Consider the following 14,685-nt stretch of genomic DNA (forward strand, 5'->3'; position numbering starts at 1 on the left):
CCACCCATCACAGGCTGTAACTCCTATAATAACTCTATGAATAACACGAGAGAGAGAGAGAGAGAGAGGGAGAGAGAGAGAAAGAAAGGAGAGAGAGAGAGCGAGCGAGCGAGCTCTCTAACAGCAACAATCCATGTGAGTTCTGAACAAGCCTTCCTTGTCATATTATCCCAGAGACATACGTGCCTAGTGACTGCATTTATATGCACAGACTTCTGTTAACGTCTTACAGAGGTATTAGGTAGTTGGTTTGACTGTATCTCCTCGTTGCAGTTTTGCTGAAGGCCAACGCTCTTTTATTTATTTTCCCTTTTTTTTCCTGCCATGAGTTTGTTGTAAATTCTACTCAGCTGAGCCTGCAGTCTGACTTTTCCCTTCAACACCAAGTCTACATTATTCTAAGAGGTCTCTGCCTACATCACTATAACAGCAGGCCTCTCCTACATCAGTACAACAGCACGTTTCTTCACAAAGCAGCAGACAATACAAAGAGGGAAGGAGAGAGACTGAAAGAAATATATTATATCCATATATAGATATATGTTATGTGTATTTATATAGACAGATATATAGAGAGATTGAGAGAGAGAGAGAGAGAGAGAGAGCAAGAAACAGAGAGAGAAAGAGAGAGTGAGATAGAAAGGAAGAGAAATGAACAGAGAGAAATCTGTTCATCCATGTAATCTTCTGAAGCAAGTTCCATTTAGTCTGAGCCTGAACCATGAAAAGCTAAAATAAGACCTCTTCAAATCAAGCCCTTCAAATAAAACATCTCACTTTTGTCATTTTCCACAGCTTTAAACTCTCTTCTGAGTCACTGAAGGGAAACTCAAGTCTCTGGGATAATATATAAAACACAATATTACTCTACTTAAGCTCTTAAAAGCACACTAGCACAACATTAACATACAGTTAATAACCAACATGAGTCAGTCAGTTGCTTATTTAAACACCTTAAGCAATCACAAAGCCAAGGGAATGGCAGTGTATGTTTAAGCTCCTGGTAAATGAGTATATGAAAAAACAGTTTGCCACTGACATATGCAGTCTCTGATAGGCCTTCATTCAGATATCTGATAGTAAAACAGAAGCGCTTCCCAGATCAGATAACATAGGCTAAATCACACCTCTGTTCTTTTCACTGTCTTCACTGGAACAGATGCGAATCATAGATCAGAAACACATGTACACTGCACTCAAACGCTCCCACATCACAACACACTCACACAGGTATGTGACGGGATCCATGAGGAGAAGGGTTTCTGAATGACCAGGAATAACTCAAGTCACAAAGTCAAGGTTGTCCAAAAAGGAATACTGTTTAGCTGTTCTCGGACCGGGCAGTTTTGCCTCAAGCCGTCTGGCTTAGCGAGAGATACTCCTTTTTGAAAATCCCATTCCACACAGCTCATCAAAATCACGCTGATATTCTACTTTTTTCCCCGGCAATTAAGGCTGTCCATTGCAATAATTACAAAGAAAGGCCTCATTGTGTCAATATTGTAATGAACAGATCCTCCAGTTAATTCTCACGTTGTCGTGACAAATTGCTCTTGATTAAATATGAGGCAGACTTCTTTCTCCGCATGGCTTTCAAAAACACCATGTGGCCATTTGTGATCAATCACCATACAACTGCACACGCTAAATTTGGAAACAGTGTTATCAGCAACCTGGCTTCCAATCAACACTCTGAGTACTATATTAGGATTTCTCTTACCTTCTCTTTGTCACTTGCCTCCCTAGCAACAGTGGATCCCTGTAGAGAAATAAAATGCGAGACATTAAAAAAAAACAAACAAAAAAAAAAAACACACTCAGCATGTCATTATAATGTACAGCATGAAGAGCTCAGATGATTTATTTATTTTTTTTCTGTTTACCTTTAGGTCATATTTCTTATACACAGACAAGCGGTGACTGAAAACGTTGCGTGTAACTATCATGTAGGTCTCGTCTCCGTCGACTGTAAGGCGGTACATGCCCAGGAACTGAGGCAGGAGCGTTGTGCCGTGACATTCCACAATGTACTGCGTCGTCAGGTACAGCAGCAGCAGCAGCAGCAGCGTCGGAAAACAGGGTTCACTCAGAATTAAAATCAGCTTTAAGTGCAAGCTCATCGCTAACACCGCTGCTGATCAGTCATTTGCATGTCTATATTTACCAAGCTCACTGAATCAGATGAAACGGTGCAGCAGACAAGCTCTGAAATTTTAAGATTTCCTAGAGACAGTGAGCATGACTGCTTCTGTCCGGAATGTGTGTGTGTGGGTGTGGGTGTGTGTTTGTGAGCGTGTGTTTGTGAGCGTGTGTGTGTGTGTGCATGTGCGTGTGCGTGGGTGTGTGTGTGTGTGTGGGTGCGGGTGTGTGGGTGCGGGTGTGTGGTCTACCTGATGGTATTTCTTGAGGATGTTATGCATCTCGGCCACATCCTCGCTGCTGATGGTCTTAATGACATATCTCTTGTCATAGGAGGTGTGAAAGCGAGCGCCACTGCGGCCTTGTGCCTCACTAACTAGGGGAGCACTGCGGGTCAGGGAGTTCTGAGGACACAATAAGAGGACAGGGATAGGGACTCTGTAACACTCATACACACGGGGAGAGAGGCACTGCCTACATCCTCCGAAGCACTATACTGACAGAACCAGATAGCATTATCTCTTTCCCCTTTTAAAACTCCTAAACAACCAAACTCAATGGATTTCACAGCTTATGACGTTCAGTGCAGAGTCATCTGAAACAATACTTTCAAAAAGAGGATGGAAAACTAGCAGAGTCTTTCGCTGACCTTAAATGGCCTTGCGATCATAAACACAAAGAGGGAAATTACTGACAGCACAATAGTGCGTTAGTCGCTCACGCAGATTGTCTCTGAATCTATCTGTGCGTGGGAGTGTGTGTGTGTGTGTGTGTGTGTGTCTGTGTGTGCGCCCCAGTTCCAGACAAGCTCACAGTGGAGATGTGACGCACTTCAGAGGACCTCAGGCTTGGTCTCTGTGCTTAGTACATTTGAGTGACAGACACAGCTGCAGAGGTCCAGATACTTGCATGTCTCTGCCACCAAACTCCCTCTCTTGTCACTTGTCTACCCCTAAAGATACTCAGTCTCCCTCTCTCTCTCTCCCCACACCCTCCCCCACTTTCGCTGCGACTAACTCTTTTCCTTTATATACCCACTCATGCCACCACAATCTTTCTGACAACGTAAGCAGTACACAAGCCTGAGAGCTATATAGGAAGTGCAAGGGAGGCCCAGCCTAAGTAAACGTAATACCTCTGATAGATGTATATTTGAGGCTAAGTTATGTGGCTAAGCTGTGCCAGCAGGCCCCGATCTGCTCAGTATGCTGTGTCTCAGGCAGGAAAGGCAGCATACAGATGAGCTTACAAGAGTAATGAGACAGGACTTTGGCAGCGGGAGCTTAAAAAAAAACCAAAAAAAAAACGGCCTGTGTCTCTTAAGATGAACAGAAAAAAAACAAAACAATTAAAAACCATTTCTCTGTTATTACACAAAGTAAGGAAATACGAGCGCTTTGAGTGCTGCCAGTCATTAAGTCATACAATGAAGGCTCAGTATGTTTTTAATTGCTATCCTCTAAAAAAGAAAGTTCTGTGTGTGTGTATCTGTGGTGTATTCTACAATCTTGCTTGAGGAATTCAACACTAAAGACTTGAGGTTTATGTTTGTCATAGCAATACCACTGCAGAATAACCAGGTCTGTTGTCTGTTATCAACAGAGGAAAAACTAATAAATATATAAGCACCTACATAGTACGTTCACCAATACTGAAACAGTACCTTCAGTTTCAGAACTGCTTAATGTCACTGTTTAGTTCTTTAAATCTCGAAACACTGTACTTGTCTGAGTCAATTTCATTTCCTTTTCTGAGGCACTACCAACCATTAGCTACCTTTCCCCCCCCTTCTTGTAAATCAGGGCTACAGTGTTAAAAACATCAAACGATCTCTAATGTAAAATAACACAAGGACATTTTCCAGCTAACCTTGTTGTTGATCTTACTAATGTCAAGACATCAGCAGGAAAATGCCTCCCGTGACTTCGGGAGACAGAGCCTGACTTGACCACCTGGGACGAAGCCCAGAGACACTTCCTGCGCTTTCAAATTCTCGGGGCTACAAACAGCGCGAGAGATCAGGGGGCTTCGTCTCAGGCGGCTGTGAAACTCTGAATAAGAAAGAGCGCATCCATGGGACTGGTTGTTTAGTGAGAGGAGTGGTGGTAGACGTGTCTGTTTGATGGCATTAGGCCATTATGAGGCAGACAGAAAGCTTCAGCCCACGCTCGCACATATTGCTCTTTACTGGAACTGCGAGAGCCAATCTTCCCTCATTAGCTCTTCATACTGGAAGTGTTAATCTTGATACTGAAAACAACGCTGTTTCTCTTTGCTTTTCTTTATTTTTATCTTGATGAAAGTAATATGGGCGTATTAAACAGAAAAATAAAAAATACAGAGGATTGGCTGGTGGTTGTGTTGTCAGAGGACTGTTAAAGAATTAGAGGGTCTTTATGTGGAATAATGGCCTGTACAGGAAGAATGTTTAAGTATGTAATGGCAAAACATGGCCTCTCATTTATCACAGGCTTTTTCCCCCTCAGAGGTTGGTAACTGCTTTGTTTTGTTCACTAAATTAAGTACACATTAAAGCCTGATACTAGTTTGGGACTGAAACTCCACATGTTCTGGGTAACATGGCACTCTGAAGGAGGCTGTGCACTTGCCCTCTTACCCCTCCCGGGACCTGAGAACATACCTGGAAGTCCTGGTCATCGATGCTGAACCTCTCTCTCAGATTACGGAAAACAAGTGGACAATACTCCTTAAATTTAAAATGGCTTGGCATGTTCTCTCTGGAAAAGAAAAAAAAAAAGAAAAAAAAAAAAAAAGAGTTTTTCCATCAGAGGAATTGAAAACAATTCATATTGGACCTGAAGGTCTGCGGTAAGAGTGGTGTGGAGACGTGAGAGACACTTACTTGTTGAAGAGGTGGTTGTCCACTTTGATCTTTGAGTAGGCCTTGAAGTCATCAGGCATCAGCATGATTGGAATCTGAACATGACTCAGCTCGTTTATCTGCGAAAAACAAGGCACGGTCTTAAATTTCACTCGCTGTCTTCGTACTCAGTTCAAAAAATATTATTGAATAGTCCTGAAGACCTCAGGAAAAAACCCCCCAAAAAACTGACTCTCACTCCAGCAGCCAATCAGCAGGAGCTACTGCATTTGCCCAAATCAAATACCACGTGCCAGAGCGTCAATGTTGGAAACGGTTTCCTCACACATTTGTTCGTACTGCTCTAATTAACATCACTGATTCAACTGGTAGATACTTTTTTTTATCAATCGCTTACATGTGGTGTGTATGATTCACATGAGAAGTCATGAACTGGTTGAAGCTCTGAGACTCTAGGTGTGATAAGTACAATAATGACAGCAATGTGCTGGCAACAACAACAACAGTGTAAAGGGTTGACTCTTGTCAAAGGGCGATGTCTCCGTGGCACAATGCAGTACTTTATAAAGCAGGGAACTGAAACAATGCACTGATGTAATGCCTTCAACAATCAGTCATTGACATTAAATCCCTAGTGCTTCGGCCGAAATAACAAAGGAAGACTCAGAGTAGCGCTAAAATATTTATTAGTTTTGTGATATTGAAGGAAACATGCCGACAGCACAAACAGCCAGCAACAGTGCTGCAATAAGTACTACTTTAGACGGAAGGATACGATAGGTAGACCAATTTTGATCAAACTAAGCTAGTTGTGGGAGCTCTGAGAAACTCCAGATGACATTTTAACGCTGGACTGCACCAGATTGTTGCTTTGAATGAAAGCACTGGAAGAACCCACGCTACAGTCAAATGACTCCACACCGACGGATAATCTAAACCCTGTTTACACTTATAGCTCTGAAACCATTAGACTATACATTCAATTAAGGTGTGTTCAATAACGGATCATTCGCGGTTTGATGGAGAAACGGAAAGCAGCTCCATCTGTTTGCAGTCCATCCACAGGCCAATGGTGAGAGACTAGCTAAAGGTCAGAGAGGGAGTAAAGCATGCCCTTGTATGGTGCCACCTTGCTTGCCAGTCAATGCATTAGGCAAAGTTGGGTTGCAGGCGATGGGGGGAAAAACGAGGCTCAGGTTGTCTTTGAGACGGAGAGGGAAGATCGACCCACCGTGCTGCGTCCTCTCACAGAGCAGGAGGCGCAGAGTGGTCTCCCGTGAGGCCCTCCTCTCTAAACTGGTATAATACTTAAGAACCTATTAGAGCCTAGATGCATTCTGATGCAGCGGGCAGCCCAGAGAGCGCGAGAGGGGAGGCGGCTTCTATTTTCTCATTCAGGAGAAATCTAATTATACCTCATTTCTCTTTTCTCACCACCCCCGACACTTCACTGACACTTTCACAAGCCCTTAATCATCCTGCTCACATCCAACTGTTCTGAGGTATCTAAAGCATTCTTTTTTTGTTGTTGTTAATAGTTTTTTTTCCCCTGTTTGTACTTCCTTTAACCACTATTTCTTGCATCTCCACGACAGCAAACTGCTAAACTTATGCCTTTAGTTGCAGCATAGGCAAACAAAGGTATTTTTGCTGAAGGTAATGGAAAAAATTTGAACTGGTCCTGTTTTACTTGGGGCTATGCATATCCTGGTGATAGCCTGGCAAACCAGACCTGGGCAAACGAAAGCTGAAAAACTCACAAGAATGTAGACTGTGACACTCCAGACCTGTTAACCCACTTTATCTGCCCCCGAGACATTTCTGCAACGCACATCAGTTTTCCGCAAGTTTAAAAACTGTGCTCAGGCAACTCTGGGTAAAGAAACTAACTAACTGGAATTAGGTAGGCTACACCCACATTCTTTCATAACTGACATAAACAAAGAGTTTGAAAACAAAGATAAGATTATGTCAGATAATACTACTCACATATCCACTGTTACTACCTGATACCATTGGGCAGATACAGAGTTAGAAGGCTAAATTCGGGATTTGGTTGATTCTCTTTTTCAAATCAGTCCAAAGAACAATTCAGACAGATGGTTTCAGCACACTGTGAGTTCTTGAGATGTTACAGAAAAAAGTGACCTGTTTACTGGCAACACCTTGAAATTACAATAATACAATAAAACAATAAAGACAGCTTATTTTGGTGTAGCTATTACCAACCTATTGAAGGAAAAACATATTTGAAAAGATTACTTGTTATGGCTAAGTTTCAGAATAAAACATCACATTGGAGCATATATAGAGCTTATTAGTTCAATTTAACAACAATGTATATTCAAGGGTATCAGTTCACCCATAGAACAGTAATACTTAGCCTACATATAAACTGTGAAACTGAACAGGTATGCCAATGTGAGTCTCTCCACTGAAAATGCTAGTGTTCTTTATAACTAGCTTTACTGTCTATTTCTCCATTAATATGTTTTTATCAGAAGGATCTCCTGAGAAAACAAAGAACATTTATGAAGCAGAAGTCAGTTTTATCAACATGTCACAATGCTGCAGGCCTTTTTAAGTGGAACGTCGCTGAAACCCAGCTAAGCGCACAGCCTGATCTGAGATGAAATGGCCTTTCAGAGCGACTGCAGATCACCGACCGCGGAAATTACGGCCAGTGCAGGGCTTTTTTCGTCTACAAAGACTGTTTTTGCACACCAACCCACACACACACACACACACACACTCACACTCAAATGCTCCGACACATCCATTCACACGTGCACTAACAACTATGTCACCATCAGGTCGCAACACTAAATCACCTGCATACCAGGCATACTGCTAACTAAAAGCAGCTGTTTGCCTGCTGTGTACTTCCAAGCTGTACTGATACATACAGCTCAGGTCTGACCAGTATTCTTACTACAGCCTGTGTTTTTAATGTGGCAGTCCTGACATGCGATGACCAACATGAGATTTCCCCTTAACAGGATTACTGCTGCCTTAAATACAATTAAGACTAAGCAGCATTGTTGGGGTTAAGATGTAGCAGGCGCTTGCCATAACATGTGAAAGCAGGATGAGGAATGAGCCATGCTTGCCTGAGACCTAAGCCTGTCTGTTGGCACTGGAGCACTAAGTCCCTGCAGGGGGAATACACGCTGCGTCCCAGCATCAGCTACAGCAGGGCTGCTACTCGCCTCTCAATGGAAACTACAGCACAAGCTCCAAATCACTGACTTCCAGGGACTCTAATTAAATGCCACCCTCAGCATTCTAAAGATGGAACCATCCAGAACTACAACAATTATCCTATGGACCAGAGCCGTGTTCCTTTAGTGTTAATGTTGAGTGGGGCTGAAATGCCCATAACTTCCCCTGTTAATCGGAAGCAACCATAACTCTTCTGGGTTCAGTTCAAACTGTAGAGGTTAAAAAGAGCAGTTACTCTGAGAGACTGACATTCAGCAAGTTCACTTCCCTCTCAAGCCCAATAATTCCTCAGTGAACTGGTATCAATCACCTATTCCATGCTATATCATGCTAATGTCCCAGACACACACTATATCAAATTCCACATACTGAACAATGAGTTTAGGGCATCTAGGAAGGCCCCATTTTAAGAGGGCCCATTCAAAATGATGAACTTACCCTTGGGCAACTTAAACTTATTAGCTGTTGAAAATGTAACTATTAGCATTTTACAAATTAAAGCACAACTACAATCTTCAGCCCGTTGAGTAAGCAGCGCAAACTCAGCACTTATCTCTGTGCACTCATCTCACCGTCCAAGTTTCTCACTACCACTTCCTGTTTGTCTCCATGGTAGCAAAGTCAGGTTTTCCGCTACAAACCAAATATGCTCGTTCTCCATCGGGGCAGGAAACACAGCGATGAAAGTGCTCTTCTTCATATAAGAACTTAAGAGTTTTATTGCCACAGAACTGAAGATCTGTGCTGGGACTCTTTCAAAGCTGGCACAAATTCAGTCTCCTCTAATTCAGGTCATTGCTGAAAAGCTAAATGTCAAGGTATCATTATTTACAGTTTCGTTGTAACCAAAAATAAAAAAAAGTGCCCAAAGAGAAACAGAAGACCAGTTGTACTTCCCCTGGTTCACCTTGTTCAATTAACACACTAAAGACCAAGACAACAGGCCAAAACCAAGAGCTGGGGCTGAAGTAATAACATTACCAACTAAAACATAAAATAATCACAGGGAATGTTCTACAACGTAAGATAGACTGGCACAGGAAACTCTTGCTGCAGTAACAAGTGATCTGAACTGTTAAAAGGTGATATGTATCCTCATTGTGTTTTAAAGAAGCACATTACTCAGTGATAGCAAGTTCTGGCAAAAAGGTTAGAAAGACCTAAAAGGAAATTAAGTGTTTATCTGACCTAATGGGTCATTCAAGTCTGGGAGTTGGCCAAAGAATAAGACTAAAGGGCACATATGAAACTATTCATAGCTAACACTGAAGAGTCTCAAACCCTGACGTGAGCTATTTCAGAGGAAGGGTCTGCGATGCACACTCAGAGCTCACGAGGCAACAGACATTTCACCAGACTATAAGTGGGCCTACCAAGTGAGATATTTTGGCTGACATATAGATATCAGTGCTCATATGGCTTTTTTTGTCCTGGTACATCTTGCATAGCCCAGCATATTTCACCCCAGAGCTGCTACAGTAAACTACATACTGCAAGACAACAAGGAAATAATATCAGTTGGGTTTTTACACAAGTGACATAATGAATATACAGGTATTCCTTGCAAAGAAGCAATGGAGCAAATATAGCCAACTTAAATGTAAACCCTTTGCGACCAAGACCACTGGCAGATAAAACCAACATTCAATGCTGTTAGGTAATTAATGTGAACATCAGCAACCAGTTAGACTGGCAGCTGATCACAGACAGAGAGAGAGAGAGAGAGAGAGAGAACTTGAATAACAAGGGAATACCTGTGCAGCAGATCAGAACTGTTCAGTACCTGTACAAAATCACACAGGTTTAACCTCTCTCTTCTCCACGATCAGAGCTAGAGCACTCCTCAACAAAAACTGCAGCTAATTAAACAAGAACTTTTTTTTTTTTTTTTTGCCAAATCATTACCTTCAAGCTTAGAGCACAGTTGAGAGAAGCCAACTAGGCAGAAAACTCCAGGGTGAAATACAAAGCAATGATAAGCTATATTATTTGATGTGGATAAATTACCTGGAGGAAAATCAAAGCAAATAAAGGTACAAATTAGCGCTCTGAAATGAACAGATTACCAAACCTACTGTTTGTCTGGTCGGTTAGACATGACTTTTCATATATTACAAGGCAGAAGGTATTTCAACAATGGCACCATTTCAAATGGCATTTTGCTGGTAAAATCAGTCTATAGAAACACTGTGTCCATTCACCTAATACCACATACTGGCTGTTGTATCATGGCTATTTTTGGAAACTCCTTATGCAATACAGACACAGACAGGGCAACTCTGAGAGAGGGCGGGAGAGTCTGGGAAAACATGGTAGACTTAACAAAGAGCAAAGGATTGACTGAAAGAGAGATTAAGGACACATCAGGCCCATGTATAGCCGGCGAGAAGCCAGCGAAGGGTCTATAATGGATGACCTTGTTGAGCTGGAGAATGAATTGCCTGGATTCATGTAATTGCACTGCTTCCCACAGTGTTTAATTTCAATTAATTCTCTGGCTCTATGCTTTCCATCCATCTTGTTAGGTGTGGTGTATTTATCAAGCCAGATAAAAGGTGAGTTCAAATTTAGAAACCAGCCTACTGTTCTCCACTTCTGGCTATCCAAAATAGCTAATGAAACATGCTTAGCTTTAACACAACAATGGGCGGGATTACATCATAAGCACCGGTGAGTGTTGTGCAAATCAGATTCAGGCACGACTTTGGCCTTCACTGGTCAAGTACTGGTGCGCCCTGTTTGGCAATCCGAGCTCACTTAGAGCTAACAGCTGCATGCATGATTCATTAGGCCAGTAGTGTATGCACCAATGAGTGCCACACCAATCCCACTACACTGAACTTTGTTTACCACAGACTGCTAGAGAGCGCTGGAAAGCTCTAGGTACTTCTAGGGAGAAAAAACTCCCAACTCTCAGTCATCAAAGTCCCAGTTACTGACTGAAGATTGTGGGGACATGGCTGTAGTCCAGCGAGTGGCAGTCAATGTGTTTAATTGATGGAGCCTTCAGAGATAAGGAAGGTTTTGTTTTCCAGCCTCTGCTGCGTTTTATTCTCTGGATTCTTGCCTCCCCCTCTCTCCATTCCACTCCAACTCATGACTGCAACACATCCAAATGACCTCTGCTGCAACCTGGGGCTTCAAAAACTCCTTACAACTGCAGAGTATCCAATTCAAAGCTTCTCTGATTTTTCAAATAAAAAAACAGCTGGCACAACCTGAACTGCATCATCCTAGTTCTTGAGAACAATTCACCGCTCAGACAAATGGTCATAAAAATGAGAGAGGGGATCAGAGAGTGCATAAAATGTGAAGCCTAAGGTCTGGAGGATGAAAATGCAGCAGGTAAACTTGTGTAAAACCAAGAAATGTAAATGTCAGAATAACTGAAAGCACAGCTAAAGTGATGTAAATTGCTGAAGTAAGAATAGATTTAGAAAGTGACATCAAGTGAACCTTTTCTTCAGAAGACCAAAGGGATGTTTTACAGTTTCCTTTGCTGTACTTCATTTTACAGGCCAAGTACAGACTGGATGTGCCTTATAAGCTGCAGGTGGGCCATCGGATCGATATTGCTTTTGACATGAAGAATGTGTTTTAAACAACAGGGGGTTGAGAATGCCCAATCAGAAATGCATAAGTACCACCTACAGAGCAAGTCTGTAGGTGTATGGGAGAAAACTGAGCATTTTTCTTCACTTTCAAGATCCAAACTTCACTTCTGTGAGAACTCTCAGTCTGGTAATCAAGGTCACAGATGAACCATAGCCTATACAGAAAGTGTTTAACAGTAATCACTGCTCTATAGAAAGGTTTGGAAAACAATGTGATCTCAAGGTGGCTTAGAGTGGATGTTCAAAAGTAAATGCCATGTCAGCAACCAATAGAAAAAAAGAGAGATGACTTACTCCTTTTACCACAACAGCTTATCTTTCTGCCCCCAAATGGATAACAGGAAGCCCAGTGTCTACTCGTCACAAAAACTCATAAAATATCCAGTGTCTCATCTCCATAGCAATTAAACATCTGTGGTTTAAACAGCAACAACACAAGCCGCGGCCAAATCCGAACCTTTACATATAATCCCTGGCTTTTGCGCCATTTGAATAAATTCTCAATTTATAATAAGGGTGATATGCGGAATATGGATCATATTACTTAAAACCTGTTTTAGTGGTGGAAAAATCAAGCAGATCAGAGACAAACTGCAAAATCCCCAACCATTTCACCACAAACGACTGACCAAACGCATACGGAGAAATAAACTGTAAGCCTAAAAAGCAGTCTTTTAATTGCCGCGTAGTAGAGGCAGCGGACCGATAATTGATAGATGTGTCGCCTTGATATGAAACTGTCAATGACGTATACTACATGTTATCAAAAGAAACAAATATCAGAAATACATGTCCGCTTGTGAAAGTTTGAGTTTATAGTCACAAATGCCTTTATCCATAAATACTAAGAGGAAGAAATCGTTGACTCACCGAATGGTTGACTCCCCACATAAGAACGCTGAGCAGAGGGTCGCTGGCACGAAACAGCTTCACTTTCTGGGCAACGAAGTGTTTTTTCTTCGTTTTCGTTTTACTCGCCATTGATGCGGCAATGCTACTAGGAGTGGCCATTTTTGTATAACAATAAATTAAATATCACACAGTGACAAATCGTTTCCAGTCAAACTAACGAAGTCCTCACAGCCTCTCAGCAATTGGCATTTGACATAACGTTTGCTACCCCTACAACAAACTTAACGGTAACTAGCCTGCTAGCTTTCCTCTCAGCTTATAGTAAGAATACTTAAGCAATCTAATTATAGAAGTCTGTAAATATGACTGATACTCGCCTACAAACTATCCAACTATCAACTATCCAAGCATCATCAGTCACCCTTCCTTCCTTGCTAGCCTCCGCACCCCAGTAACGGGCCACCAACGCTTGGCTAGCAAGCTAACTAGCAAACATGCCAACCAAAATACACTCCCTTACCAAAATGTGTTTCGGCCAATAGAGAAAATGACAACGTAGCGCTAAATAAAGGCAAAAACGCTACACAAAATTAAGACCAAGTATCCTGTATTCTCGCGGAATGCTAACTCGAGGAATACAAGTGATCCTACCCGTCGCCAGAGAAACATTCAATGCGGCGCTACAAAATTAGCATGTAAGCTCAGCAAAGGTAGCCAATGAAGATAGACTAGCTGATGTGCTAAGCTACTAGTTACCCTTGATAACGTTAGCAAAATTTAAAGCTATTCTGTTCCCTTTTCCTTCCTGTTTGTCAACTCAGTTGGACAAATTATCAAGCAAAACAAATACTGCAAGCATGAAAAAATATAAGACTTTCTACGACTTAAGTCTAGTGAGCTAAAATCTCTTCGTGGTTAAAATGTAGCCTGCTAGACTTTACCCCTAGCGTTTCCGGCTCAGCTCTGCACTGCTGACTGACTGACTGACAGCCTTGGGTAGGAGGTGGCCGACGCTCCCTCCGTCAGACGCTGTCACATTTGTTTTGATTCGTTGCGAAAAACACGGTCTCTAACAAGAAATATGGGCCAGATTTTTACATCCCCAAAATCGTCTTTAAATGTGTAGTGGGCAGTACAACTAGTGGACGTGTCTGATATCTCTGAAAACCTGAATTCATTCCCGCATATTACTGAAACGTGTTATACTATAGTTGGTTAAAATACATTTAATGTCAGCACAATTATGCACGGTCTGAATATAATTTATGTTCTAATACACGAGTGCAAACATTCAGGCTTTTGGGTCAGGATATCAGCTATATCAAATACTATCTAGCTCTTATTAATCAAGTAATTAATTACTCTTACTATCAGCCGCAAAGTAGGCTGACATAACTTCATCTTGTCTTTTTAAGAAACAGGATATCGAGCAATTAATTAAACAACAACAAATATAGCAACGAAAACAACAAGACATCTCACAAAAAGGCGTTATTCAAACTGTTCCCCAGTGTGAAGTCTGCATTTTTAATATTCCATAGTATTTTGAATGAATGTTCTTGTCTTACAAAGCCATGGTACACTCTAAGTTGACATCTTCCGAAACATCTGATAGGAAGTCACGATTATTGGCATTAATTATCTCATAAAGTCTTCGGCGAATTCCTGTAACCATGTAATTTCTTGACAGGCATCAGGTCACAACTATTTTAGATCTTCAGATCACAGAGCCCAAGATGGCCTACCTAGATTACTGTATCGCGGATGCCGAATGAGTCTTGCCCCACCTTCAGGCAAGTACCGAAAACGTGGCATCCGTCTCTTAGCAACTGATGTCAGACAACCAACAAAACATAGTGAGACTTAAATCCTTGTGCTCTGTAAGCGCTTGAACTGCCAGGTAACACATGTAATCTAAGTTTATAGTAATATTTTGATGAACTGTTTCTTAAATTCAAACGAAGTTATGTAATATCGGTACGTGTCAATATTTTTATCAGGTAAAATATCAAACCT

The 14,685-nt window shown here is 41.7% G+C and overlaps 1 protein-coding gene across 3 annotated transcripts in view; it reads right to left on the reverse strand.

The window, feature by feature from the left end:
• The window catches only part of pip4k2aa (phosphatidylinositol-5-phosphate 4-kinase, type II, alpha a), a 19,100-nt gene extending 6,272 nt beyond the window's left edge, over positions 1-12,828 (reverse strand). The window contains exons 1-6 of one of the 3 annotated variants that reach the window (XM_030769134.1): positions 12,688-12,828; positions 5,003-5,100; positions 4,781-4,877; positions 2,391-2,543; positions 1,884-2,030; positions 1,721-1,759 (exon numbers count right to left, since the gene is read on the reverse strand). In XM_030769134.1, coding sequence (XP_030624994.1) covers positions 1,721-1,759; positions 1,884-2,030; positions 2,391-2,543; positions 4,781-4,877; positions 5,003-5,100; positions 12,688-12,828 — 675 coding nt within the window. The remainder of the gene's footprint in view (positions 1-1,720; positions 1,760-1,883; positions 2,031-2,390; positions 2,544-4,780; positions 4,878-5,002; positions 5,101-12,687) is intronic. The other 2 variants (XM_030769135.1, XM_030769136.1) reach the window with 2 other exon arrangements.
• Between the last annotated feature and the right edge of the window lie 1,857 nt (positions 12,829-14,685).

The sequence above is a fragment of the Chanos chanos genome, chromosome 3 (genome assembly GCF_902362185.1).
Source record: "Chanos chanos chromosome 3, fChaCha1.1, whole genome shotgun sequence".
Lineage (NCBI taxonomy): Eukaryota > Metazoa > Chordata > Actinopteri > Gonorynchiformes > Chanidae > Chanos > Chanos chanos.